The sequence below is a fragment of the Etheostoma cragini genome, chromosome 12 (assembly GCF_013103735.1).
Source record: "Etheostoma cragini isolate CJK2018 chromosome 12, CSU_Ecrag_1.0, whole genome shotgun sequence".
In the NCBI taxonomy this organism is placed as follows: domain Eukaryota; kingdom Metazoa; phylum Chordata; class Actinopteri; order Perciformes; family Percidae; genus Etheostoma; species Etheostoma cragini.
In genome coordinates this window covers 9,231,879-9,259,400 of record NC_048418.1, presented here as the reverse complement: position 1 = coordinate 9,259,400, position 27,522 = coordinate 9,231,879, and the positions used below count along the sequence as shown (strand labels likewise).

Below are 27,522 nucleotides of genomic sequence, written 5' to 3'. Positions count from 1 at the left end.
CAGTGGAGCTGCCCAGTGAAGGCTCAGGTTGTACTTGATGCAGAGAATTCATTAAGAGAAAAAACAATCACATTTACATGCACTAACATAACAGAAAAAGATCATCTGACAACTAAAATCCTATTATAACATTTTAATCTAGTATATAAAACTGGAATATAGCTCCAACAAATCTCTTAAGATTACGTCCTGTAATTCATAATGTTCTGGCCTTGTCATCCTCTTAGCAGTGTCATCTTTCAGTTTCTAGTTCATGATGATACCGTTTTGTGTGCCATGCAGTAACCACAAACGGAGAGCGCTTTTATAATCCTAATAATTTTGGCACCCCCTTATAAGTACAAAATCTACTAAAAGCCTCAGATTTGAAGTCACGAGTGTGTCAAAAATAAAGTGGGTTATTTAAAGTAAAAAAGCAGGCTTAACGCTTGGAACTTGGTCATTAAATTATATCACTGGGGTGTGAACTTACCCTTGACATTCATTAAATTGCTCTAAACATGATTAATTAATACGCAAAAATGATTACATTAATGTGCCAAGTCCCAGTGTTAGATGCCTCCATGGCACTTAAAAATTCATTGACTAGCTAAAGCTGTCTGCCAAATGATCCTCGTGGGGTACATACTTACATATATGCATATATTTGTCATTTGTACAATCACAGACTAAAACCATCTGTCTACTTAACATGCATTTGTGTTATTCTAATGTATGTACATCTTTTTTTCTTTTGAGCTGCTGTAGCAAAGGGATTTCCCCAGCGTGGGATTAATAAAGTCTATTATCTCTTATTTGTGACATCACCCATTGTTTTGAATTCTGCTGTTTTGAAGCCTCGAGATTAGCAATACCGGCGTCGCCATCTGGATTTTTTGCAACCGGATGTGACCATTTTTGACGAGAGGGCAGAGCTGGAATGATGCGGCCAAACTAGTGTTTATGGTTGCAACGGCACTTTAAAGGGGAAAGTTTCAGTCTAACTGAAGCGAGCCATACAGTGGAGCTTTACGACAGGTAAACATGGACCTCCGGGCACCGCCGCCATTCATCTGGCTGGCATAACGGCAAACACATTTTTAGGCGACCAAATGTTCCAATAAACATTGATAAAGTGAAACCACACAGTGAGAGGGTCACAGTGAAAGGTGAAAACAGACCCCCCAACACCAGTACTAAAAAAATTTACACAGCAATATTTATGTCGACAGTTCTTTGAATACGCAGTACTAAGCCTCTGTCCTAAATTGAAAGGTCGGCGTGTGGGTTTTGTGCCTAAACCTAACCAAACTGCAACCATTTCACAATGTTAACGAAGTGTTTCAAACTGTAACCATAAAGTCTAGGTATGAGGACAGAAAGCTCTCTTGTGTATTGTATTTCATGCCTCCTCTAGGGACTTTAATTTACAAAATGCCCTATGGGTAGGAATGAACAACCTATATGGTTATACGGCTTGGAGTACTTGACTAAGATTTGGAAAGCAGGACTATTATTTGCGACACAGCATTTCTGCACTGTGGTACTTTCGTAAAGTAAAGGATCCAAGCACTTCCACTACTGCTAATAATGTAAAACACAGTTTGTCTAGAAGACCATCTCAGAAAACAAATGAGAACGCATGAGAAGAATTACTTTAAAAGCTGCTTCGTTTTTAGGTCGGCTTGTCCATAAATACTGTGTCATCTAGCTACGTCATCAGTTCAACATTCTATTTGTTCACTTTGGATTATGACCAAATATCTGGAAAACATTTGACATTCCCATCAAACTCAGCTGTACTTTGTGTTTAGTAGTAAATAGCAAATTATTATTATTATTATTATTATTATTATTATTATTATTATTGTTATTATTATTATTAAATGCAACACTACGATGGTGAACTTGGTTAAACATTACCTGCTAAACATCAGCATAGTCATTGTCAAATGTTCTTACGCTGACGTTAGCATTTAGCTCAGCTTCAGCTGGTCCGGAACCAGAAGAATTCTAATTAAAATGATCCACAAAGAAATTAATATTTGAAGCACTTTCCCGCCACAGTGCCTATTGTGTACATTTACAGGGGTCTGAATTTAAAAAAAAAAAGTTCAGGTCTAAATGAAAATATTGAGTTTCTGTCTCCATCTGTAATAGACTCAGGGGCATGCATGTAAAGTGCCACAAGACAAATGTTTTCTATTTCTCCTGAAAAGCAGAGCGGGAACAATTTATCACACCTGGAGGCAGACTCAATCAAATGAGGAAAATAAGCCAGACCATTCCCATGCTACCAGGTTATGCATTATACATGCTTGCAAGAGGTTTATAACACCTCAAATGACACCTCACTGTGGATCATGTAAGATTGCCTTAGTGTCCGGGAGAAATATTACTGCTTCTTAAGGTGGTGCTGTGTGCTTAACAGAGGCTGACAGCTCACACAGCAGGCTTTCACTCCGGACGTAATCGCTCACGACACCCGGCACAAGACTATCACCTTGACCAGACCTCCACTATTCTGTCCATTCTTTGTCAGAAATGTTGGAGTGCAGAACACTTATGACATTCATGCTCAGGCCAATCACTGCCCCTTCTGATACGCTATAAAGAATTCCCTGGTGGGGGAATTTGAGCCGAATAGAGGCCTTGCCAATGATTTGCATAAATCTCCATGGGGAGAGAGCAATGATTTAAGAAGAGTTGTCTGGAGGCACAAGGAGGTGCCGAAGTAGTGATTGGTGTATGATGTGATTGCCTCTGGGCCAATGTTGTGCAGATGAAGCTCTCTGGAGGCAGAAGGTGATGCTCTGCATTAATCTACCAATATCAGCCTACTGAATATAAGCTATCCACTACTCATTAAGATCAACGCAACTCCAAATCAAGATGTATTGCAACCCAAATGAAAAGCACAAACCTCATTCCTGTCAGAAGCAAACCTTGCATGCAAGGAAAAATATACAATTTTCCTGCATGACTACCCAATATCTAGCCGATTGGCACAATTTCCATTTTTCGCCGGCTGCCTCACCAAACAACAAACACACAGCTTGGTTTTTACATTTTCATGTGGTGGGAATTAAAAGGCTTTGATATTTCAATTTCCATAAATGGTGCGGGGAATATACAACGCAGCTGTTTGAAGGCAGCAGAATAGAACCACGGCATGAGTGTTTGGAATTACAAAGAAATTATGCACACAAAAGACAGATTTTCTTCAGATCCATCACAGAGGACCTGATATAATGAATTAAGAAAATCCTAAGTGCTGTGCTGTCTGTATAAGTGCATTTGAAAACACCTTCATTATGGAGGTGAAGCTGTGTGATGACAGGTTAATTTTAACTGAGGGTTTTAGAAAATGAATGCATGATAAAAGATGTGTTATGTTTTTCTAACTGGTAAATTAAATACATTTCAAACTATATTAAAGCTAAAAACTTAAGAATCCAACTTGTGAAGTAAGTAAACGTCTTTCATTCAGCTGATTACTGATATACCACTTTGACCATTTCCATAATTTGTCATCTTTAATTGGCTTCTCTAATGTATGTTCGCTAAAGCTTTTAGCTGTGTGTATTGTTTTTTATCTTTTGATGAAAACCAATCAATTAGTGTAGCTAAATGAAAATATAACATCCATAATTTGCATAAACTACAAACTGAAGTAACCTGGGTTGATGTACAGTTTATTTTGCAATATGAATTTACTCAAACTTATCTCTGCACGTAGCAGAACATGTTTGACTATGTTCTGTTAAGTACTGTAACCAACCCTATTAGCACAAAGCAGCAAGAAAGGCACCAAGATGCTAACCAGAGTGGTGAGACTGAATAGCAGCTCATATCAAGTCTATTGAAATATCTCTACACTGATTTTTAAAAAGAGAAGAAAAGAAGTTTTAATAAATGAAGTATCGGTTTCTAATTTTGCCTGCTGGTCAGTGATTATGTATTTTATCTATTTGTGTCCCTCACCTCCTGTTTGGGAATGCTAACATAGCCTGGGTGAGGCTTGAAGGCCTCATAGGGCTGCTTGGAGAACATCTGGTGGCTGCTGATCGTCTGACCCAATACTGGCTGCAGAAGGAAGTAGGGCTTCTCCGAGTAGTATACCACAACAACAAAGAGCGACACCGCCATGATTAGACCGGTGGCGATCCACGACTTCCGCTGTGTGGAGAAGAGAGAATGAGAGAATGTATTACAAGTCGGAGTAATGCTTCAAAATGTTTCAGTATAATTTACTGTATAATTGCTCAGGCAGATCCCTTACAGGTGATGCTGCATTGTCAGAACTTAAAAGCTGAAGAATATTCACAGTATAGAGTAAGCTTTATGTTAATTTATTTTATTATATTTGGGCAATTCAGCACAAATCTCACATTGGTAACCTACAGTGAATTGCGTGAATTTAGTAATTTCTACTTGTACGTGTGATGCCCTAGGCCACACAGGTTAAAACAGCCAGCAATGGTAATATGGTACACAATTTACCCCATGCTATTTAGTACACACATTAATATATTATGCAGTCGGCCACACCCCAAACAATTCAGGCATCAATACAAACACATTACGCTGTTTGGTTAACTCATAATCAACATTTATTTTCTTTAGCTTAACATCGTTTAAATGGAGTACACTCTCTTCTACATTGTACATTTTTCTGTCTTTGTTACCATGCTGGTAGTAAGGTCCTTCCCAGTGCAGAAAAGGCGTGGCCAAGGGTGAAGGACTGTTATATACTATGGCCTGCCAATTGGGCCGTACCATTGGCTGCTGGAGGGGGATTTAGGTTTTGGTTGGGTTCATTTGTATTAGTTTCCCTGTGTGTGTGTAATTTGGCCAAGTCGGTATATATGCCCCTTTTTGTCTCATGCAAGGAGGTCCGTTTGAGTTCATATCGAGTTTGGTTGTTGCTCTTTTCGGGTTAAGTTATATTGTGTTGACCTGTTTGGTAGGCCTAGACATTTAGTTCTTGGTTTATATTGGTTTTCCTCATTGCTTTACTGCTTGGTCTCTGACAGTTTTGGTTCTCTGTTTGGCTAACGTGTCGATCATTCCAAAACAGAGCAAACCAGCATCCAAATGGCAACATTTAATTGTTCAGTTTTAGCTGTGTGAATGCACATCAAGTGGCCAGATATCTCACCATGGCAACAAGAAGCACTTTGACTGACATGTTGTGCTACAAAATGAAGTTGCAAAAAAGAGCATCCTTCTCAGTAAAATCTCCCAAAATAAATAAATAAAGATTTATAAAAGTGCATTGTACTGGAATCACTTTGATGTTGTCTGACCAGAAAAAACAAAGATAAGTAAAAGTAGTAAGATAGCTGAATACCATATACAGTACAAAGGTAGAAAGAATTACATTCAATCATTATGTTTTTCGATGACTCACAGTATCCTCTTCCCCTTACTTAAGATGAATTGAGTTTTAAAATGTTTCTCTAAAGTACTAATTAATAGTCAATTTTCAGATATTAACACTTAATATTTACTCATTAATACACATAATTTCCACTTTTCACTCTTAGAAGAATGACCCATCAAAAGCCAAGCTTGTACACGGTTGCAAAGTTGTCGTTACTTTTTGTAATCTATAGACGGAAATATCTCAGCAGCGACTATTGGATGGATTGCCCTGAAATTGTGTACAGACATTAATATTCCCCAGGGGATAAAGCCCAGTGACTTTGGTGTTCCTCTGACTTTTCGTCTACGGCCACATGCAAGTTGACGTTTGTAATTCAGAGTAAAACCCTCTGACAACTAAAGGATTGGTTAGAATGAAGTTCTTTCACAAATATTCAAGGTCCCAAGAAGAAGAATTCAACTGACTTTGGGGATCTTCTGACCTTTCAAGATGAAAATGAATACTTAAAAAATAAAATAAAAAACAGACAAAACACCCTTCAACCATGTCATGAGTGTTGGTGTTGCATAGTCTGTCCACCAGAGGGCACTCAACAATGTCCCTGTTGGCAACACTTGTGTTTAATCATTTAAGTTTGATATCTTACGTTTGTATTTTTATAAATTTGATTTATCAGAACTTTAATTTATTTTGATATTCCTTTGTTCTGTGACAATAAAACAAACAAGTTTATTTTCAAACTGCTTTAATAAATCATTTCAGTGACTTACAATTAATTAAAAATAACTAATGTTAGGGAAATCTGTGTATGTGACCATTTTTCTTAACCTTCTAACACTGTTCCGGTCAAAAATGACCAATTTACACATTCATAAATATGGCACTTTTCATCAGATTGCCTCAAGACCTTACGGTCTCCTTCACAAAAGGCATTTGAACACATACAATTCATTGTGACTACTTTATTTGAATGTTGAGTGATTCATTCAACTTGGTCACACTTTTTTTTGTTTACAGTCAAAAAACGACCGCCATAGGAAAGGTATGGGAAAGAGTGTACATTTTATCAAGGAAATCAGAGACATCTCAAACTTACCTGTGCTGACACGCGCATACACACACACACACACACACACACACACACACAGCAGTTAAAATTGTAAAGTCAAATTTGACCAAGAACAGTATTAAGGGGATAGCAACACACAGTGTTTAAAGGTTACTTTAGCCCCATTATAAGGTCAAACGTTTTAAAAGATTTGGTTTAATTGAAAAGATTTTGGTTTATCTGAATCTTATCTTATGACCAAATATCTGCAAAGCTAATTCTCATTAGCCTAATTACCTAATTGTTAGCATGCTAACAGATGGTGTATATGGTTAGATTATACCTGCTGAACATCAGCAGGTTAGCATCGACACTGTGAGCTTGTTACCATGCTGAGTATTTAGCTCAAACTAAAACCTCACAGAGCAACTAGCATGGCAATGGACTCTTAGTCTAGTTTTATCAAAGTCAGAAAATTAGGGACCTTGTCCACTGTGCACAAATACTGTACTCTGCTTCAGCATCTCTAACAATAAAGTAACCGCCGAGGCGTCATTTTTTATACATGGCAAACAGCAACAGGATGGTCTGATAGTAAGAGGTATTATGGCTTGGCAGAAAGAGATGAGAGTGTTGAATAATGTATAAGAAATGGAGGACAAGGAAAGGTCTCACAGAGGAGAAGCTATTGGCAGGGCAGAGCTGGAAAGCTCAATGCACAGAAGAGAGAAATAATCTGACGGACATGAAAAAAATCTGTGGTGTGCTACAACATCTGTTGTGAGCCTGAGGTGATGATAGATTTCCGCACAATCGGAGACATTTTTTATTTATTTTTCCACCCAGGAAACTTCAATAACGTGCTGCTAATCTAACAGACAAAACCGGTGGGAAACTCCAGATTTTTAGGAAGGTGGTGTTTCACAGATTCTTTGAAGTTATTTGATGGTGAGAAGATTGGATATGGCACGCTGTAATGGTGAAGCCCCGCAGCCAAAGTGCCTGCACCACTACACGCTCTGATCTGCAACATCAAACGTCCCATGTGAGGCACAGGAGGCTTCACTTCTCAGAGACAAGATCAAACATGTGTGTGTGTGTGTGTGTGTGTGTGTGTGTGTGTGTGTGTGTGTGTGTGTGTGGGGGGGGAGTTAGGGTTAGGTCCCAATTTTATCGATTGCATGTATGTTACATCACGCTATCATTCCATGGTATTACCGTCCAGCTTTGATCACAAACAGAGGACTTTTACCTTTTATCTTGAATAAAACAGCCCAGGAGGACAAATATGAAACGCTCAATATACTTAAAGCATTTTACAAAATACTTGACATTACTTTCCTGAAAGGACAGTCAGTCTGTTCTGTCATCCCATTTTTTGAAAATGTGCTGTAATAGCTGGTCATTACGAGTCCATTATGGAGCATGAAACCAATCCCTTATTAAGCAAAAGGGTTATTCGGGAGGAAAAAAAAAGAAACAACTCTCAGCTCAGTCTGCAGCGCTGCAACATCCATCTGTTTTCAAGAGGACAGAACATTTCCTTTGTCTCCTTCAACCTCAATCTGGCCACAAATCACAGGGGAAATGATATATCAAACTCTGGAGGTGATTGGACGACTCGGCGGGGGCGTAGCGGGGCAATGAACCTTTACTAGCTTGAGTGCAAGACTCACGACTCCTCTCCTCGTTTGCTCACTCATCAGGGCGATCACGAGTCAGCCTGTTGAGCCGTTTGACAGAGAGGTTGACAGGCTTGACTTTGAGGAAGGAGTACAGTAGGGGAGTTGGGGAGCGCAGGCCAAAATGGGGACCATTCATTTATGGAGTGAGGCAGCTGAGCGGCTATAAAGTTTCAACCTCAGAGCTTTCGGTCAATGTAAAAATAGTTTCGCTTCACCAGACCCTCCTCCAAAGCGCGCTGAAGGAGGGTCTAGCTACTCCACATAGCAATTGAGGATGAGAAGAAAACGTGCTCTGGTTTAATGGCAAGAATTATTATGGGTGGTGCTAAACTCTGCACAGAGCTGCTGCAAAATAGTCTTATGAGAGAAAACTCAGATAGGACAGATAGTCTAGCTAGCTGTCGTAGACCTGATAAATCCACCAACTTTAAAAATCCAACACAAAGAAAGCAGAAGGAAATGGAAAAGACATGCATCCGGCAGAATTTCCTGCAGCACCGGAGCAATCCTGGAAGAGGAACGTAAAGGATATAGACTAATGTTAAAACATTTTGCTTGAGGAATATGACTCCATATGTGGCTGCAACAACCTTGTTTGCCACCATCAAATCAGACAATGATAGCCGTTAACTGCAGTGCCACGTATTCTTTTAGCACGTTGATGTTTCATTCAACACACCCCCACCAAAAGCCTTGAGGGGGCTATTTTTAAAGGTGCTAAAACCTACCCTACAATGTATTGATCTCAGTTCGCAGACAGAATGCGGGGGATCATTGGGACCCAGGAAACAAGAGAGCCATAATCTTTCACCAGTCTCTCCTGCAGTGAGCCTGTGTGACCAGATTACATATAGGAGGAAAAACTGGAAGAAAGGTATTGATGGCCACCTTGTAAATGAAGCATCAGCTGTGCAGAAATTGAGAAATAGCAAGCGGTGGAATGTAACTTAATAAATTTACTTATGTACCGCATTCAAACCTTAAAAAATGTATTTTTTCGGGCCACAAATGCAGCGGAAACAAGTTGCCAACATTGACATATCACCTTTTAAGTTGATGTGGTGAACCTATTAGCAAACAGTTGCTTATTTACACATTCAGCAGTTATTACATAGTTAGTTACATTCATGCATTTGGGCTAGTGTTTGTTACATTCAGTTACTTGAGTAAATGCAGTCAATGCTGTAAATTTTGTTTCTTTTATTGTTTTAAATGGTGTTTTTCTATTCATCTGTTGTCAACATGTAATGTTTTTGCTAGCTTCATTTTAGCTTAAATTCACTACATTCTTATTTGTTTCAGCATTTAGTGTGAGACTGGCAGAACTGTGGGGAACTACTGTGTTATTCTGTGATATTTGTAGTAAACAGCTGGGTGAAGCCAAAGACAAAAAGAGTAAACGATTCAGTTATATACACAATGCACAAGAGTACACAACCGCTACACTTGCAGATCTGTCTGGTTCCCAGGCTAATAAAAATATCCATTATTGCTGCTGTAGAGGCAGGGTTGATAATGTTGAAAAGCTAGCAAAATATGTAAGGTAGCATCTCCTCAGGGCTCTGTTGGACCCCTCCCCCTGCCCTCGAGGCTCCCAATCACACGCAGACGTGCACGAGCATCGCTGCGTTGCAACTTCAGAGCAGAGCGGGGAAAGGACAGCAATTTTACTTTATGTCTCATTCACGGGGAAGCAAACACTTAATACAGAATGTTTAAAACAATCATGACTACTGATTGCAATGTGGAGACAACACGCATTGCTATGGCTCTTACACGGGAGGGGTAGAGTACGTGGCGTGGGGAAAGGAGGCATTTCATTGGTTCTTTCCAAGCGGACGGCTAAGCAGTGATTGGTGGGCATTTTTACAGGATTACAGCAGCTACAGATGACAGATCTTTTTTGATACTTTTTCAGAGTCCATACGCTATTTATTGCGGCTAAGAGCTTTTTTAAACAATATATAACAACGCGTATATTGGATATAGTTAGTAAAACATGTGGAACTAGATAGCTTTTAGTCCACAGCCGCTGGGCAAAAAGGCCTCCGATGATGCAAAATAAGGATTTTTGCATCATCAGAAATGTTTTTCCACAGAAAGAATATTAGTCTCAGGGGGACATGAGGGAGGGAAGCACGGTCATTACAAATGCCATTAGTCACTTTACTTTTACTTTACTACTAAAGTATTTAAACTTCCTCCACCACTGGCTATAACATGTTCAGTATGAGGATGTGATTGCTAGTGGTTGGTATCTACTGGCATAAATAAATATCTAAACACTACTTTCTGTATCAATCACTGCAGCATTCCCCTATGCAAACCGACTAGGCAATACATTTGAAAATTACAGAATAATAAACAACAAGTGCCCCATCCACTTGTGTGATGAATGAAACCTCGAAGCACATTTGATGTTTATTTCCCTATGCATATTGCGCAATCCAAATTTCACCTCCATCGGGCTCTATCTGGGCATGAAGAGAATACAATTTCCCCCAAAGACTAACGCTCCCGCTCAGTTAACAACAGTACCATACTGTAGTTCAATCAGAAAAGCTAATCGCGATGGGTATTGGAATAATGAGAGGCTCAACCTGAATAAAATGGCTCATAAAAAAACATATCTGTAAGCTATTTTCAAGTGCCTCCTGGGCAATGGGAAAAAAAACTGAAAATTACATTTGCAATGCAAAACTGCTAGCTCCCTGGCACCTGATTCTTTCCACCACGGTCCAGCGAGCAGTTAAAATCCAATTTCAATTAGGGCGTTAGAGAAAATATTTACGGAGTCTTTCTCTCACGCTTCCTCCTCCCCTCATTTTAAAGCCTTAGTGCTGTTCTGGGGAAGAAGACAGGAGCGTAAACAAAGAGCCACTCTTTGAGATTGAGAGTTGGAGATCCAGAGACATTATTTAATTCTTGTCATATTCCCAGCAAAGGTCTCGCTTCAAAAGTCATCCAAGTACAAGATAACAAACTATTATTTTCCTGTGGGAGAAGGTCGACTTTGCTGCTGGTAACGCAGCCACAGGAACTGTGGAAAATCATTAGGCCTATTACAATTTGTAGATGTTATTGCATTTTTGTTAGATTTATGAATATATATGATTCATTTAATTCATGAGCTATTTCCTCAGATATATTAATTATTTAATTCATGAACTATTTATACAAGTCTTTGGGGGTTTTATTCATTACAGTGGCACATTTTTGTTTATTTCAGTTACAAGTACAGAGTATAGTTATATATTGCAAATTGTAAGATTATTATCATGTGTTTGGTCGAGATTAAGCTGATTTTATCCACTGTATGAAGTGTTGGACTGTTAAATTTGCTTTTCTCTCAATTATTGTCCTAGAAACATTATTTTTTAACCTGTGTTTAATTAAAACCAATTTGTTTCAAATCTATATATATATAGATTTGAAACAAATTGGTTTTAATTTCTATAGAAACTGACCAACTAACCAATGCTCCAAGTTTGGAAGCACATCATGTTTTATATGAAATGAAATCTGTGAAATATGCAAAATAACACGGCGGAGAAATGAAGTGGAGTAAAAAGTATAAAAAATGCCATAAAATTAAAATACTTAAAATTCCAAACTGTAGTTAAGTACATTAAGGTACTTAATGGTAGTAAATGTTACATTACACTAGTCTCAGTTTGTTCTTTCATTATTTCACTGCATCAATGAACTGAAGTAAAGGTGAACTAATGCAAAGGAAAAGAAGGACAGTGAATGAATGAACAAGCTGCTGCTGAGTTCATTGCTGAGCTGGGAGGTTTGCAGCCTGCTGCTGGTCCCGCAGAGCCCAGCAGAGGGGGCAGTCCCCTCAGACAGCTGGCATGTGGCTCCCACACGGGAGCAGAGGCGCTCGGCTGCAGTCTTTTATCTTTAAAAAGAATCTGTGGAGCTCATCTAACAAATGCTCTGCTCTGGAGAAACGTTCACTTAATTTTATCTTGCTACAGTGCATTAATCAGCTAGGTTCCTGCAGCTGGAGGTTTATTTATTAGGCGTTTCCAACAACACCAGAGCAGTCACATGCAATGACATTAAATGAGTTTACTCTAAAAATACTAAAAGCCCAGCAAAATGTTTGTCAGTAGTCTGGTTAGCCAACATATTTCTCACAATCCATCACCAAAAATCACTTTCTTTTGTAAATTGTTCAATTTGCATGTTGGAAGATCCAATTGTTGCACACATCATTTCTTGGTGACAGAAGAAACTTTTCAACTGAAATGAGAACAAACCAGAATTCCTGCATACTGAGGTTTATTTAGTATTAACTAACAAATATTTGGTGACTACACGTGGTTGACAATGTGTGACGCTTCTGTTTCCTTCAATTTAAATACCTGTTGTTAGTGAACTGTACATAGCATTCGTGAAGGTGTAACGTTTTATGTCGTGAGATAAATTAGTTGATTGATTGGTTGCTTGCTTGGCAGAAAATTAATTAACAATTTGTTGAATCAGAAGGAAAAATCCCAATCCTTCTGGGGTTTTAGCTTCTCATGTGAGAATTTGTTGAATATATGTATGTATGCTGAACAAATTAAATATCTTTGGGTTGGCAGTAGAAGAATAGTAGAAGTATAGTTTTAATAAAATGTCTGTTAAGTCACTATCCATCGCTGAATGAGGCAACACAATGATGATTGAGCCCATGGCTTGCTGACAAAAGCCCTTGCATTTGCAAACTTTACATACTAAATGTCTGTGGTGACATTCCCGGGAATAATCACAGTTAGTGACGCTTTTTCCATTATCCAACAGTGGTTGGTCCGCCAGAGAGGGTAGGTGGAGCTAACGCAACAGACTCGCTCTTTAACTGCCGACTGATAGATGTCACATAGGCGATAATGTTCGGATCCCTGGGAAGTGAGGTCTAAAACACACCTGTAATTACCACTTATTGCCAAAGATGAATAAAAAAAGAAAGAAAGGGAGACCTTCAAGATTATACATTTTAGTACAGTGCTAAGTGTAAAAGTAACTTAGTAACTCTCCACCCATGGAAATAGTAAATTCTTATCTGTTGCTGTTCCTTATTTAAATCATTGCTTAGTGCTGTGCAGATGTTCCGTTCTTCCAGTACAATAACAAAACATCCTGATGCTGCTGCCCTTGGTGCATGCTACTTTGGTTACATCAGCCTTATCAGTGGTGACATATGAAAAGAAAATCCTTCAGTCCAGGTCAAATGAACACTAATCTGTTCTGTTGGCATGATACTGCATCATTATAGTCCAGAGCATCACAGAGAATCTTAAATCCTTACTGCTTTTATGTTGATGAAACTCTGTAGAAGGCAACAATAAGGAGAAAACACCCTTTTTATCCATTTGTTTTTCACAGCTACAAACATCAATACTGCAAATCCCTGTCTTAATCAGTAGATGTAGTGTGTGTGTGTGTGTGTGTGTGTGTTTGTGTGTGTGTGCGCGTGTGTGTGTGTGTGTGTGAGTGTGTGTGTGGGTGTGTGGGTGTGTTTGCACGCGTGCACATGCGTACGTGTGTGTGTGTGTGTGTGCGTGTATCTTCACACGTGTACTTGTATGCGTGACTGGAAAGCGGTCAAAACCCATTTGACTAATGCCTATCTGATTTCAAATGGAACATAATCCCCACCAATATAAAGGATTACACCCTCTACAGTATTCACTTCCCCTTCTGGATCCAGAAAAAGTTTTGGGATGAGGAGGGGGAAAAAACACCACCATATGTTCAGAGAAACAGTTTGGAGAAGTTCCATGCTCTGCTGCGTAGGCTGATGCTCGCTCAATTGAGAAAGTGAAGAATTTGTGAACGTGAAGAAAAAAAAATCAGTTCTTTGAGAAGCCGAGAAACTGCATATCTGTGTGAGTGGAATGAGTCTACCTGTCAGAAACAAAGCTTATTGAGACTTTATGTTTGACTGTGAGTTATTCTGCTGTAATAAAGACTTTCTGTTGTGTGGGAAGATTTACATCACTGTCGATTTCTTCCTCACAGCCATTAAAACTACTGCTTTTCCCTGGATGGGGTTCTTTGTTTCATTTGGTAATACGTCTCCTGTTGATAACGTACATGTAATCCACAAAACACAGCAGCGGTCATCAGTGCAATTGATTTTTTAACCACAAATGGTTCCAGCTCATTTCTCAAATGTGAGGATTTGATGGTTTTGGACTGTTGGTTGGACAAAATTTTAAACTTTTCACTGACTTCTGAAGCTTTAAAGATTTATCAAGAAAATAATTGCCGAATTGATTGATAATAAAAACAATTGTTAGCTGCAGCCTTAATCATGATATTCTTTATATCACATCATATCAAATATGTCATATAAATATCACACTTTCCTAGTCTGAGGATAGAGGTGCCGTATATCGTATACAGCCCCCTGATTTTGAGGCAATACGACTTGACTAGAAATGGTCAAATTTCAAATGTCACAATATCAGCTGCTGTATGGGTGACAATATTTTAGACTGTACAAAATCAGGTTGCATCTGAGCAGAAGAGATAGTACACTTTGAACAAAGCATTTGTAACAATGTTAAAACTAATTTACATTTAAACATGTGTCTTTGTTAAGTTTGACTTTGCACAAAACATGTGGTGTTTTTATTGTTTATTACTATTGTAATGTGTGATTGTAACTGTTTTCTAATTTTTTACGTCACTTTTTTTCCAATAAAGTTTTTTCTATTCTTGTTGAGCTGCTTTATGTATGGTTGTCAACTTGTTGGAAGTATTACACTGTGGGCACCTGGTTAGCTCAGTTGGTACAGCAGGCGCAGGGTTTGACTCTGACCTGCGACCTTTTGCTGCATGCCATTCCCACCTTTCATATCTTTAGCTGTCCCTCCAAAATAAAGGCTGAAAATGACCAACAAAGTCATCTCTAAAACAAGCATTAAACTGTGAATCAAACAATTTAAAAAACGAAGGCCATCTTGAGCCAATCGGGCCAGGGGCCAATGGCCCTGCTTTCTATCCCCCCTACTTCCGGCGCCCGTGCTCCGACCACACCCATCTTTGAACTCTGCCTTCATTTTGAACTACACATCTGTAAAGATTTGTTTCAAAAATCTTGCTGCAGTCAGAAAAAAATAGAACAACTGGCAAAGTATTGAAATCCGCCTCTGTGGTAGCTCCCGCTACAGTATGTTGCCTGGACCACATTTTGCCAAGATGACACACACAGACTCACAAGGTGAAAACACGCCATCGTGGCTACTGATAAACAAACACAGCGTGAAAAAGCCTGGCTATAAAGACACAGTAGCTGCATGTCTCAGACCACCTGCTTCACGGGTAAATGGAGATAAAAATGTGGTTTAAAAAAAGCATGTTTCCTCTTCCATAACATCTATAACTGCTATTGTCAAGGGTTATATTTAGAGAGAACGGTGAGCCAGAACGTTTGCGGAATTCAGCCAATAACAGAAAATGACTTCTGCCACTCATTTATGACTAGAGCCTTTTAGCTTGATCCTGCTGTAATATCTGGGTTTCTCTCTCTTTTAGTAGGTGGCTCTTTTGGTCACAGATGGCTGACGGGCAAAGAGGACCGCACTGCCAGCCAAGAATGAAGACACTGTATAGTCCTGAATCTGCTGCTTGCCATCTACCACAGCCGGACTGCAGACACGCAATTGGCAAGAGAACCTTTTGTGCAAAACTAAAAATGCAATAGAGAGAAGATGCTGCACACATAATTTTGATTTGAGTACTTTACAGCCGAATTCTCCATGTTTCTTTGTGTTTGAAGGGCAAAGGCAGGGTGAGGTAGGGGGGGGTGCCTGTTGAGAAAAACAACCAGAGAAAATCCATTTCAATTTGCCAAATGCTAGCACAGGATTACTGACATTTAGCAACTGATATTCCCTCTGAAACTCAATGGTACCCCGCCATAATTCCATAATAAAGCCTCATCCCATTGGTAGCGATTACACACAGCATGACTGCTCACACAGACGAATGTCAGTATGTATTTATATATCACCAACGCAAACTAAACAGACATTTGACAATCGGAAAGGATTAGACAGACAGACTGATGCAGTGCATCCTCTGCAGGACATGGAGAACAAACAGCATCGCCAATTTCTTTTCTCCACTTGACTAAACAGACGTCCGGCCTCTCGAGACTTTCCTAAAGATGTTATTTGTTAAAGAAATGTGTCTGGCTAAGAAACTTCTCCTCAAGGCTGCCGGAGACAGAAAGCAGCAATGCTTACTGAATTTTGAAGTGGCTCAGTAATAAAAAGGAATTTGTCCTGTTTGGTGCTCAGCCCTCAGAGGGATGATGACTGAGATACCTTGAGGTTACAAATGCACTGTTCAAACTGGTGAAGGTTATTCGCATCTTCTTCAACTACTTGTTAGTTGAGAGATGTTTATCCCCGTCAATCAATGCAGGAGAAGAGGAAGAAGTGGAAGAAGAAGCAGTGGAAGTAGAAAAATAAACTGTCAAATTGTCATCAATATTTCTCTCTTATCTGATAGCTAATTAGTAGTTTTGGAGTGTTGGTTGGTTAAAAAAAACTCACTTTGGGCTTTCAAAAAGAGTAATTGGTTTTCTGACATTTCACAGACTAAGCAATTAATTGATCCATTGAAATGGTGATTAAGGTCCCATGACATGGTGCTCTTTGGATGCTTTTATATAGATCTCAGTGGTCCACTAATTCTGTCTCTGAAGTCTCTTTCCCCAAATTCAGCCTTGGTGCAGAATTAGAGCCTCTAGAGCCAGTCCCGGGGGGGGGGGGGGGGGCCTTAACCAACTGCCACTTCGCTTGTTTGAAAGTCATGATGTCTCTCTCTTTTTCAAGGATGGGCCAAATTCTCCGGGCGGGCAAAGTAGAGAAATGGGAGGTAACCTTGCTCCTTATGACCTCATAAGCAGCAAAATTCAGATTTTTTCAAAGACAGAGCAGGATCCCCAGGGCTCGCTTTACACCTATCGCCATTTCTAGCCATTGGGGGACCATAGGAAGGCTGGGGGAATGCATATTAATGTTAAAATAAAACTCATAAAGTACAATTTTCATGCCATGGGACCTTTAACAGGTTATTTGCAGTACATAAAGTTAGCAAGAGACAGATTTAAAAAACGGAAAGGTCAAAATCAAAGCACTAAGGCTCAATTTTAGTCCCTTCTTTGTCTCCTGATGCTGAGAGGGATGTTTTACAGTGTAAAATGAAGCTTGTCAGTGATCTCTGGTGAATAAAACTATATATGGACACATTGTAAATTACCCAACCCGAGTATACTATTTCTCTAGTGGAATTATTACTTTTATGATTGCTAGCTAATAAATACACCAATAACTATCGGTCGATATATCGGCATACATAACTCCATGGACCACGATCTCCAGGCTGAGATAACCTTGATGAAATCACCAGGGTTACTTTTTTTCCACACAGCCATGACACAGAGCTAGTTTAAAATTGGCAAAGTATCCCCTGAAAAAAAATAACAAGCAGACTGAAACTGGTAATGAAAATAATTGTTAGATACACCCTATTCTGGACTAATGATTTGTGGTAATTCCCTGTTCATCAGCCTTCTCTAAATGGCTGTCAGGATTTGGTTACATAGCGATTAGTGCCAAGCATAAGACAGACGTCGGAGAATTTGCACTTATTTTCTGGAGCCACTGAACAAACAGTATATGTTGAATCGGATAAAGGATGTGTTGCACTTAAGATTTATTTTGAAGTCTCACTGTGAAAATTCATGGAGTTTTTATTGAAAGAGAGAAAATCTCAACTGAATCCTCTTTGTTCAAAGCAGCAGATTTCTCAGAGAGTTCTAACCACAGAAGCATTCAAACAATTTACCAGTGCGGCTTTTTGTTTTTCGTTAATCCTCTTTAGATTGTGAATGTTCTCCGAGAGCTCAAAGAGCATTGTGAATTTCAAGTGAAGCAGCTGTTGCACACAATAAACAAATCAACCAGGTGAATCAACAGCCACCAAACAGCTCCGCTATGTGGCACATGCAGGTGTTCATTCTGGAAAACAACAGTAAAGTTTGCATAGTCTACTCTGTCAAAGCTTTTGTGGTGCTGCTACACTGTATTGGCAAAATCCGAGGATGGGAGAGAGTGGCATTCAAAATGTGTGCATGTGTGCATGCGTGCATGCATGTGTGTGAACGTGTGTGTAGACGAGGAGGCTGTAGCAGTGTCAGATCAAATCTGGTAAGAGAACAACCACAAAACCAGCCGTGAAATCTCAAACACAACGTCACTCAACACATACAGCAGTGCAGATTTCTCACAAAACAACAGCCCGGAGCCAGTGAGCAGATGAGACATTACCCAGAGTACACTGTGCCTTTTTGAACCGCTGCCCATTTCCTTTTCTCCAAACAACCACGACAACAGAAAGTTCCAGGGCACAGCCAAGCATAAAAGCAGACAGGGGATTATATTTCATTAACAAAATTGACTGCACTTTATTTAATGCCCTCACTTAACCGCCAGGCTGTATTAGTGCCTGTCAACCTCTTCAGTTCACAGAGGCAATCAGCCTCCCGAGGCTGGTGATCAGAGCCCTGACGGGTTTCCGCTGGGGATAATAGTGGCACTGAAACCCTTTAATAGCTGGCTTGGTCAAGAGCCTTCAGGAAGAAAGCTACACTACGACCAGGCGTGGCTCCCATTGAGCACAACCATGATGCTTCTAGAAAAGAGAAAGGAACAGAGAATCAAAGCCAAGCTGTCCGTCAAAGATATCTGATGTTGTCTGCAAATTCTGCAATAGGATGAAAAAAAATTTCTAACATGTCAAGGCAATAATCAAGCTAAAAAAGCCAGTCTGGAGAGAGCGGGCGTGGCACAGTTGGAGAACACAGTTGCAATAACAGGGATTTTCTGCTCGCTCGGTTAAAGAGCAGAGTGCAGAAAAGGCGAGTCACATAAAATCAGCCATTATTCAGGGTAAAGCAGGATCTTGCTACCTTGTGGGGTAAGACTTATTTTGTGAGCAACTGGATTTCATAAAACTATGATGCTAAATTTATACTGCAAAGAAGGATTTTAGTTGCCCCTTCCTATACATGCATCCTAAAAACAAGGGTCAGGTAAAAAACAAGCACGTCAGCAAGCCAAATACTTAAACCACAATGTTCGTACTCTGACGCCGCCTGCTGCCCCTTTTGATTCTGTACGATATCTTTCTGTGTCATTTGGATGGCACTTCTAAGCCACATCCAAGTCTACGGTGAGCATTACTCCTTATCAAGACTGATTGGTCTCTTCTGGGGCTTTGGCTCACCCCTGTGCCAATGGGCATCTAGGCCTTGCCAACAGCTCAAATGAGTCCAACTGGCTGGGGGCTGTATGACGCCCTTACTACTTCATGTTAGGAAATGAACACAAAGAGAGGACATAAATGCTCCTAATATTAGATATACCCAACTGTCCACATTGGTCATTCCTTTATATGTACACAATATGAAGTTCTTCTGGTATTTGTTATTTCCACGCAGCAGTAAATTAACATATTACCTCCTGGATCGTGGTCAAACCTAGTCTGGCTATCATCAAACCAAGCCAAACTCAATAGATTTGAGATTGAGCATTGGTCTGGGGAGTCTGCTCTGTATTTTTTCTGCACAAGAGGCGTGACAAACTGGCATAGTTCAAATGACTCTGTATGATAGTCCTTCAACCAATCAGACCAGCTTTCAGACCAGAATTCAGCTGCGCGATTCCATTCAAAGTCAATGCAAAGACAAGAAAAGTTGTTTGCTTGTTGTCTTGCGGACAGACCTAATAAAGTAGGAATTCAGACTTTTTACAAATCATCATCATGATGTTGTTATTTCTGCATACTTTTATCCATTTTTTTGCAATCAAAAAACAGAACAATCTTCACTTCAATTCCCACTAGAAGTGGCAGACATCCGAGGTAACGTTTCCGCCCTGGAAGAAGGCAGTAAACATCACCATGAAATTATTAATCCAAAAACAACGCCCGATGTAGCTGTGAATTCCACGCCAGATACCAAGCAGCAACAGTGGTTATGTTGGCTGTAAGATGACGGAAAGGGACGTTGTTGGAGGCTACAGCTTTACACCGAGTACGCGAGTTGCGTGAGCAACTCGATTAAACACAAATAATCTGTAATAATAGAGGTTATGGCCCGGAAGTTCTTTGTGAGTGACATGTAATTATGCTGCTGACCATGACTGCAATCACACAGTGAAACTTAATTTGTAGGCTGCCATTTATGTATCTTTCTTTTGTATTTTGTGAACGGACTCAAAGAAAAAACAGCTAAGAAAACAACCAGCACTGGCGGCAGAGTTCAAGCACCTCAAACTGGCAGAGTAACATATGATTAAGCCACCCAGGATTAGAAACTACCTGACCAACAAGACCAATGACACATCGTGAGATCAAGTAAAGCCTTAAGTCTTCCCAGATGTTGATTAGATTCCTGGTTTAAGCAATAGTTCTGCTGCCCCCGTTACTTTGACTACCACTGGATTAATGCCAGATTTGAGCGAGGTTATCTCCCTTGGTTACCACTGTGAATTAACTAATCCTTGCACTGGTTTCTTCTGTGCAGTGTGTGTGTATGTGTGTGTTTGTACAACAGATGTAGGTTACATTACCATGATAAAGAAGCCACGCGCTTAAATGGTACCCTGTCGGCTAAAAAGGGTTTTTAGAAAATGAACAGCAATAGTAAAGCCGCAAAACAAAGACATTTGTTTAGGACATTCAGTTAGGAGAAAAGTATAGATAGTCAAACAGATGTTTTGGGACATCTGGCTAGCTCACTTGGTTTAGCACAGCCCCACGTACAAAGGCTCAGTTCTTGCAACAACAACCTTGGGTTCAATTCCAACCTGCAGCCCTTTGCTGCATGTCTCTCCCCCCCCCCTCTCTCTCCTGTCCTTCAAACAAAGGCCAAGAAATGCCCCAAAAAACATGGGAAAAGGATCTTTATATGCTGTTGGCTACATTTTAAATGGATGTCTGCCAATAGGCCTGAAACATCACATTAATGACTATTGTGACATAGACTGGGACTCTAGGTTAATAAGATTCTGACTGAGTAGCAAGATATGATTCAATTGTGATTCTGTGATAATTCTGTGTATATTCCCATCCAATTATATTGAATTTGGCATTGATGACACTAACAATAATAACTACATACTAGATTAGGACTGTATTCAAAACTGATTCTGGTTTCCAACTTTGCCCCAGGTGTGTATGTTAAAACAGTGATGGAGACAACTTCTTTCTGTTGATGCTTTATTACAATCAAGCAGCAGGACAAACATGTGCATGGCTCTGCTATGACTGTGTGTTTTTGTGTGGTTCTTTAAAGAAATAAATAACATTGTAAAGGCCACCATACACAGTGCATAGTAATTATATATATGCTAGTAAATAGTATCAATAAACCCACTATTAATTACATTATCTTAATGCAGTGTAGCTTAACTGTAGCATGTAAATAATGCACCTACAATACAAACGTGAGCAAGAGCATTCAACATTCACCATTACATGGCATAAACAGCTGAGTGCAACCTAGCTAACAGGTGAAGAACACAAACAACAGAATCACTAGCTAACTTACTTTATTTACTGTCAACATAAGTTATACGACTGATTATCCTCCGGACAGCTAGTCTCTTTTTCTTTTTTCTCACTCATTTCTCCATGTACCGAGCATGCCCACTCACGGTGTGAGCGCACAACCTTTTGTACAGAACTAAAGTAACAAGGCAATTTTGTAAAATGTAAGTAAAAGTAAAAAGTTACAACAAAAATAAATAGTAAAAGTAAAGTAAAAATATCTGAAACATCTACTTGAGTACAGTCTCTGTCGTTATGTGGAAACAACATGGACGCTACAAAGAAGATGTGTTGTGTTTTATTGCTCAGAGCATTCAAAGGACACATTAAAGTGCCCATTTTTTTGAAAAAAAAAATCACATTTTTTATGGGATTTGGGGTGTTATTCTGTTCGTCTGGTGCTTCCACACACACACAAACTTGGAGAAAAAAAAACAACATCCATGCTGTTTTGAGTAAGATATGGTTTCTAAATGTTCTCTGCCTTCAGTCTCCGGCTGAGCTGTTAAAAATCTGCACGGCTTTCTACGCCACTAGCCAAGACAAGGTGGCTAACCGTAGCATGCCAGCGCTAGCATGCTAGCTCGTTTTCAATGGCAAAACACTGCTACAACACACACTAGTTCACCATAATCTACAAAAGAACTACTTCCATGTTCCTGCTCTGCAGGTATTCCACAAGTGTGTCCTCGTTTTGAAGAAGTCTCCCAGCTAATCCTGCGTTGTACTGACCAAAGTTGGAGAAAGAGCTATCTATCTGATGTGATCTTAACTAGCTACTGAGCATGTGCGACTCCCAACAAAGGTAGTTAAAGAAAGTAAGATGCCTCACTCTCTTGCTAAAACAGAGACCTAAACACACAGGGTGAAAAGAGGCGCTACAGCAATGTGCAGTACAACAAAAAATGTTGTTTTTTTTTAAATAAAACCATGCAAACCTATTCTGGTACAACCTCAAAATACAATTATAAACCTGAAAATGAGTAGAGTATGGGCACTTTAATAGCGGTTGGTTTATTTGTCAAATCACAAATTAGCCTCAAGAGTCTTAAAAATCTGTATAGCATACGGCAAATTCTGTCCTTGATTCAGATAAGGAAAAATCCTAGATTGAACTAAGCAACTACTAATTACTAGGCCTATAGCTCGACTGATACTGGATTTTTAAACTGTTGCCAATATTTAGGAGTTTAAAAAAAAATCCAATAACAATCCATCAGTATCGTAATTAGTCTTTTTTTTAAACACATAACCTGAACAGTAATAGACCGCTTTGATTTTTTTATTTAAATTGTCAATAAGATACATTCTGTGCATTTGATTAAAAATAAAGCTGTCAGTGCTCTCTGGTGGAATGACTATGAAAGGGCAACCCAATTTCTATCTTACAACTTTAAAAAGTAGTATGTATAAAGGAATCTATTAAACTATTAGTAATTTATCTGTATGAACTATAGGATTAAAAATGGAAATCTGGTTTTCCTTAAGGACCCTGTGCAGCCAGATAGCAAACTTTAAAACAATGGGAAATCTTATGTAAACTTCCCACTCAACAAGAAAAACAGATAAAAGGAGAGAATGCTACAAAGGGAAATCTGAGCACGGATTTGATAGCACTTTGAATATAAACCGGATCCTCATTCAACATTCTGCCAGTGCCCTGTGCTTTCTCTAACGGTGGCGGGGCACTTTTTATCAGCCTGCCTTCTGCTGTAACACAATCACATGAGACAAGGGGAACATAGAGAAGTACCATTCATCCCTGAAACTCTTAAAAGAACTGGGACACTTACTGCATTCCCAGTAGCTGTTAAACACCTCTCCGCACACACAACACAACAAGTTTGTGTGTGCTTGCATTAATTATTTGAACTATTTGAAATCTTTTTTTGTGTGCTTTCTGCTGGTGTGTACACACATGAACCCATCACAAAAACTTGCTTAACTGGCCTTGTTCTGCCAAATGTAGTTAGTAGTAACAACAGCATCACCAACTTTCCATGAGACGTGATGGAAAGCTCATCTTGAACTGTTTTGATGGAGGACAACAGCCGCAGCCTTACCAAGCTTAAGCATACTGGTAGTTCTTCACGGATGAACTCACTCCAATTAAAGTACAAGCTATCAAAGAGGGAACCCTGCACGTCAGAGTACTCTTTGCAGGCCTCGCTCACCAATTATAAACAAGAACTAAGTAGCAGACTTTGAATGTGACAGTTCTTAGTGTCTTTAACCAAACCTGGTGGCTTAAGAAATACAGTACATCCTCTCATGCACCTGAACAAAGTGGTGAAAGTAATGTTAACTTATTTTACACCCCATTATTATCTTATTTTGTGACCCTTTTGGAGAGGCCCAACCCCTAGGTTGGGAACCACTGGACTAAACTACTGATATAATATACAGTATTTTATAACATAAATACAATGATAAATCATTTGCAGAACAAGTACTTTTACTATCAATAATTCAAGTACATTCAATTATAATACTGTACTTTTACTTAATTAAGATTTTGAATGAATTTATTTGTACTGGACAGAGATGGCCGAAGTACTCACTTCCCGTACTCAGGTAGAAGTACAGATACTTATGTTAAAAAATACTCTGGTAAAAGTAAAAGTACCAATTCAACTTCTTTATTCAAGTAAAAGTAACAAAGCTCAGGCATGGAAATGTACTTAAAGTATAAAATTAAAAGTAGCCTTGTGAATGACAACCATTTTTAATGCAAAGCTACCTGGACCACACAAATGTTACTAAGTGCAAGCTGACAAACTTCAGTGGACATGGAAAAAGGCTCTTTATATGCCGTTGGCTGCATTTGAATGGATGTCTGCCAATAGGCCAAAAACAGCACATATTTATTATGAAAGAGACTGAGACTCCAGGTTAATAAGATTCTGACTGAGTAGCAAGATAAGAATTCAATTGTGATTCTGTGAGAATTCTGTGTATATTCAGATCCAATTAAATTGAATTTGGTATTGTTGACACTAACAATAGTACAGGTAATAACAGTCAAATTATTTGAAACTTGTTAGTGATGACTAGATCAGGACTGTATTTAAAGCTGATTCTGGTTTCCAACTTCATCCCAGGTGTGTCTGTTAAATCACTAGCTAACTTACTTTAAAGGAACATGCCGACTTATTGGGACTTTAGCTTATTCAACGTATCCCCCAGAGTTAGACGAGTCAATACATACCCTTCTCATCTACGTGCGTGCTGTAACTCTGTCTGACGCCCCCCAGCATTAGTTTATCCTAGCAAAGATCCTGCAGGTAACTGGTTCCAACTAGCGTACTGTTCCCAATAAGTGACAAAATAACGCAAACATGTACATTTTGTGATTTGTATAGTCACAGGGTGTATAAATAACAAGGTTACATGAGACACAGCCATATTCTAACCATATACAAACTGGGAACTATATTCTCAGAAAGGCAAAGCACTGGTACTTCTTCAACATGGGTGGATTGATTAAATAGACAGTTAAAGAAAGAGTGATTAGCGCAACACCAAAAAGCACAGTTAATTCCGTCAACAAAACCTTGGGGCAAAGGGTCACACTGAGTCATTTAAAAAGCATGAGCTACTTTTCTTTTTTGAGGACCCGTAAACGTACAATATGTAACTTTCTGCTGCTAGGGGTCGCTCAACCAAAACAATGGATGGTAAACACAAATTTTTGATGTTGGGAAGTTGCGTGGAATTATGGGGGTTGTAGTTTATAGTGTTACACCATTGCTGATTAGAATGCATCTGTTCTCGGACGAGTTTACCCATTCAAGGTAGTCAAGATTATATAGGTTTAGTTGGTTTAGTTAGTAATATTTGTTCATGTCATTCTAGTAAAAAAGCTGCATTTCCCCCAACACAAATACATTTTTCTTGTTTTGACTTTTATTGGTTGCTAACCAGTTAGCAAGGTAACATTAGCCAACATCTAATACACAAAATAGTTCCCCCTTTGGATGGTTTAAACACTGGGCGGACGGGGGTTTGTTGTAACACTAGCTAGTAGTTTGATGGCTGTTGTTCAGCAGCAGATTATCTCCAAGCTGCCCTTCACTTTTTTGTAATATTAACTTATAGTTTATGTGCTTAACCCACCTTTTGTCTGGTTATTAAGCTAACCAACAAATTCGTCAGGGACACCACTCGCGCTAACAGAGACATAGCTAACGATGGATGGCCGCTTATGTGACTCGGGTGCCTGGGTCCGATATGGTCTGTTTCCTGACGCTTCATTAAACTGCCGTTAGCGTCCTAAGCACCAGTCACTAGAGTTAAGTGCTGGCCGGGTGGATTGTTCCAGGGCTGTTATCAGCTGTCATCGCGACTGTGTCTCTCTGCGCTGGGGGAGTGAGGCAGACAGACCAAGGTGTGCTGGCTGGCTAAATTAGCATTAGATTAATCGTCTATCTTTACAGCTAACATTGATGTTACTAGTGAATTTATTTGTGTGTTAGCCCAGTGATGTTAACCGTAGTAAAAACAATCATACTAATAATAATTAATTATTATAATTATGACCTCATAACGTTGTTCACCAAGCATTTAACATTAGCTACTTGTCAACCAGCATATTGTAGTAATATTAAGTTGGATCGACATTGAAATGTATCAATAAATAAGTTCTCTGTTGTATTACTGTTTTAAAAAGTGGCATTTCCTTTGTAATTAATCACAAAATTATGCTGTGTGGCAAAAAGAGCAGTATTACAGTTACAAGTATTTTCTTCTTTGACATTGTATATTTTATAATGGGCCAATCCCAAAGTGAACTCTGAGGACTGAGGACTAAAGACTCACAGACTTAATTGAGCTCAGGTGCTAAGGGTGTGAGACCACTTGGGCTCAGATAGGTATAAATGGGATTGTAAATTATAAATGGGACTTCACAAGATCACGTTACCTCACGTTACCTCGCCGACGTTGACTAGTAAAGATGTTGCTGACACTTGTGTGTACTCAAACCCTCACGCCCTTTGAAATTGGAAATTGGAACAACCCTAAGCGTTTACGAATTTTGCAAGAAAAAGGCACCAAAGTCCGTGAGTCAGGACTTTGTGATTGGGCCAATTACTCCTGAACGTACAGTAACCTCTGAGTGACCGTGTTCTGCAAGTTACGAGTAACTAGAGGGGGAAAGGTTATAATACACCACTGACAGGCGACTAAACGATCCATCTCATAAAATAAAAAGAACTGATTTCTTTGGGTTTGAAATTTGGTGGAAACATTTGGGATAGTGTAAGAACACAACTCAATAAATATATAACATAGGTATGGTAGTTTTTAGACATTTTAATGCAGAAATTTTACATATTGTACCTTTAAGTGAATCAAAGAATTGTGACCAAGATTTGTAATGAGTGGAACATTTTACAATTTAAAAAAAAAATACAAAAGCTCTGTGGAGCTGGTCAAAGTACCTCAAACATTCCTTTGGGATTTCTAGATGGCAACTTGGATGGTTTTTACACTTGGCTGAGGTGGTAGGCTAAGTAGATACATTAGTTTATTCATCCATCATCACTTTAGCTATCTCTTCATACTCTACATCCATTTATTGCTAAGAATCAAGAAAATGGCTAAGAAGCAGAAAAGCAGGGACACACCATGAAACAGCTGCATATGCACTTGTATCTAAAGTAATAGTAAAAACAACAATGTTGACTTAATGAACGGTTTTAATAGCCAAATATAGAAGAAAGCTAAAGTGAAGTGTATCACTAGAGAGACAAGATTGCTGTTGTTTGTCAGTAGCACTTCACGGGGGGGGGGGGGGGGGG

The 27,522-nt window shown here is 39.3% G+C and overlaps 1 protein-coding gene and 1 long non-coding RNA gene across 2 annotated transcripts in view; one reads left to right on the top strand and one right to left on the bottom strand.

Annotated features, from left to right (window-relative positions):
- The window catches only part of st6galnac3 (ST6 (alpha-N-acetyl-neuraminyl-2,3-beta-galactosyl-1,3)-N-acetylgalactosaminide alpha-2,6-sialyltransferase 3), a 62,869-nt gene that overhangs the window by 33,387 nt on the left and 1,960 nt on the right, over window positions 1-27,522 (bottom strand). The window contains exon 2 of the mRNA XM_034887363.1: window positions 3,964-4,158. Coding sequence (XP_034743254.1) covers window positions 3,964-4,158 — 195 coding nt within the window. The remainder of the gene's footprint in view (window positions 1-3,963; window positions 4,159-27,522) is intronic.
- Window positions 5,003-27,522, top strand: part of LOC117953947 — a 26,206-nt gene continuing 3,686 nt past the window's right edge. The window contains exons 1-2 of the long non-coding RNA XR_004658723.1: window positions 5,003-5,014; window positions 5,105-5,106. This is a non-coding gene — a long non-coding RNA (uncharacterized LOC117953947). The remainder of the gene's footprint in view (window positions 5,015-5,104; window positions 5,107-27,522) is intronic.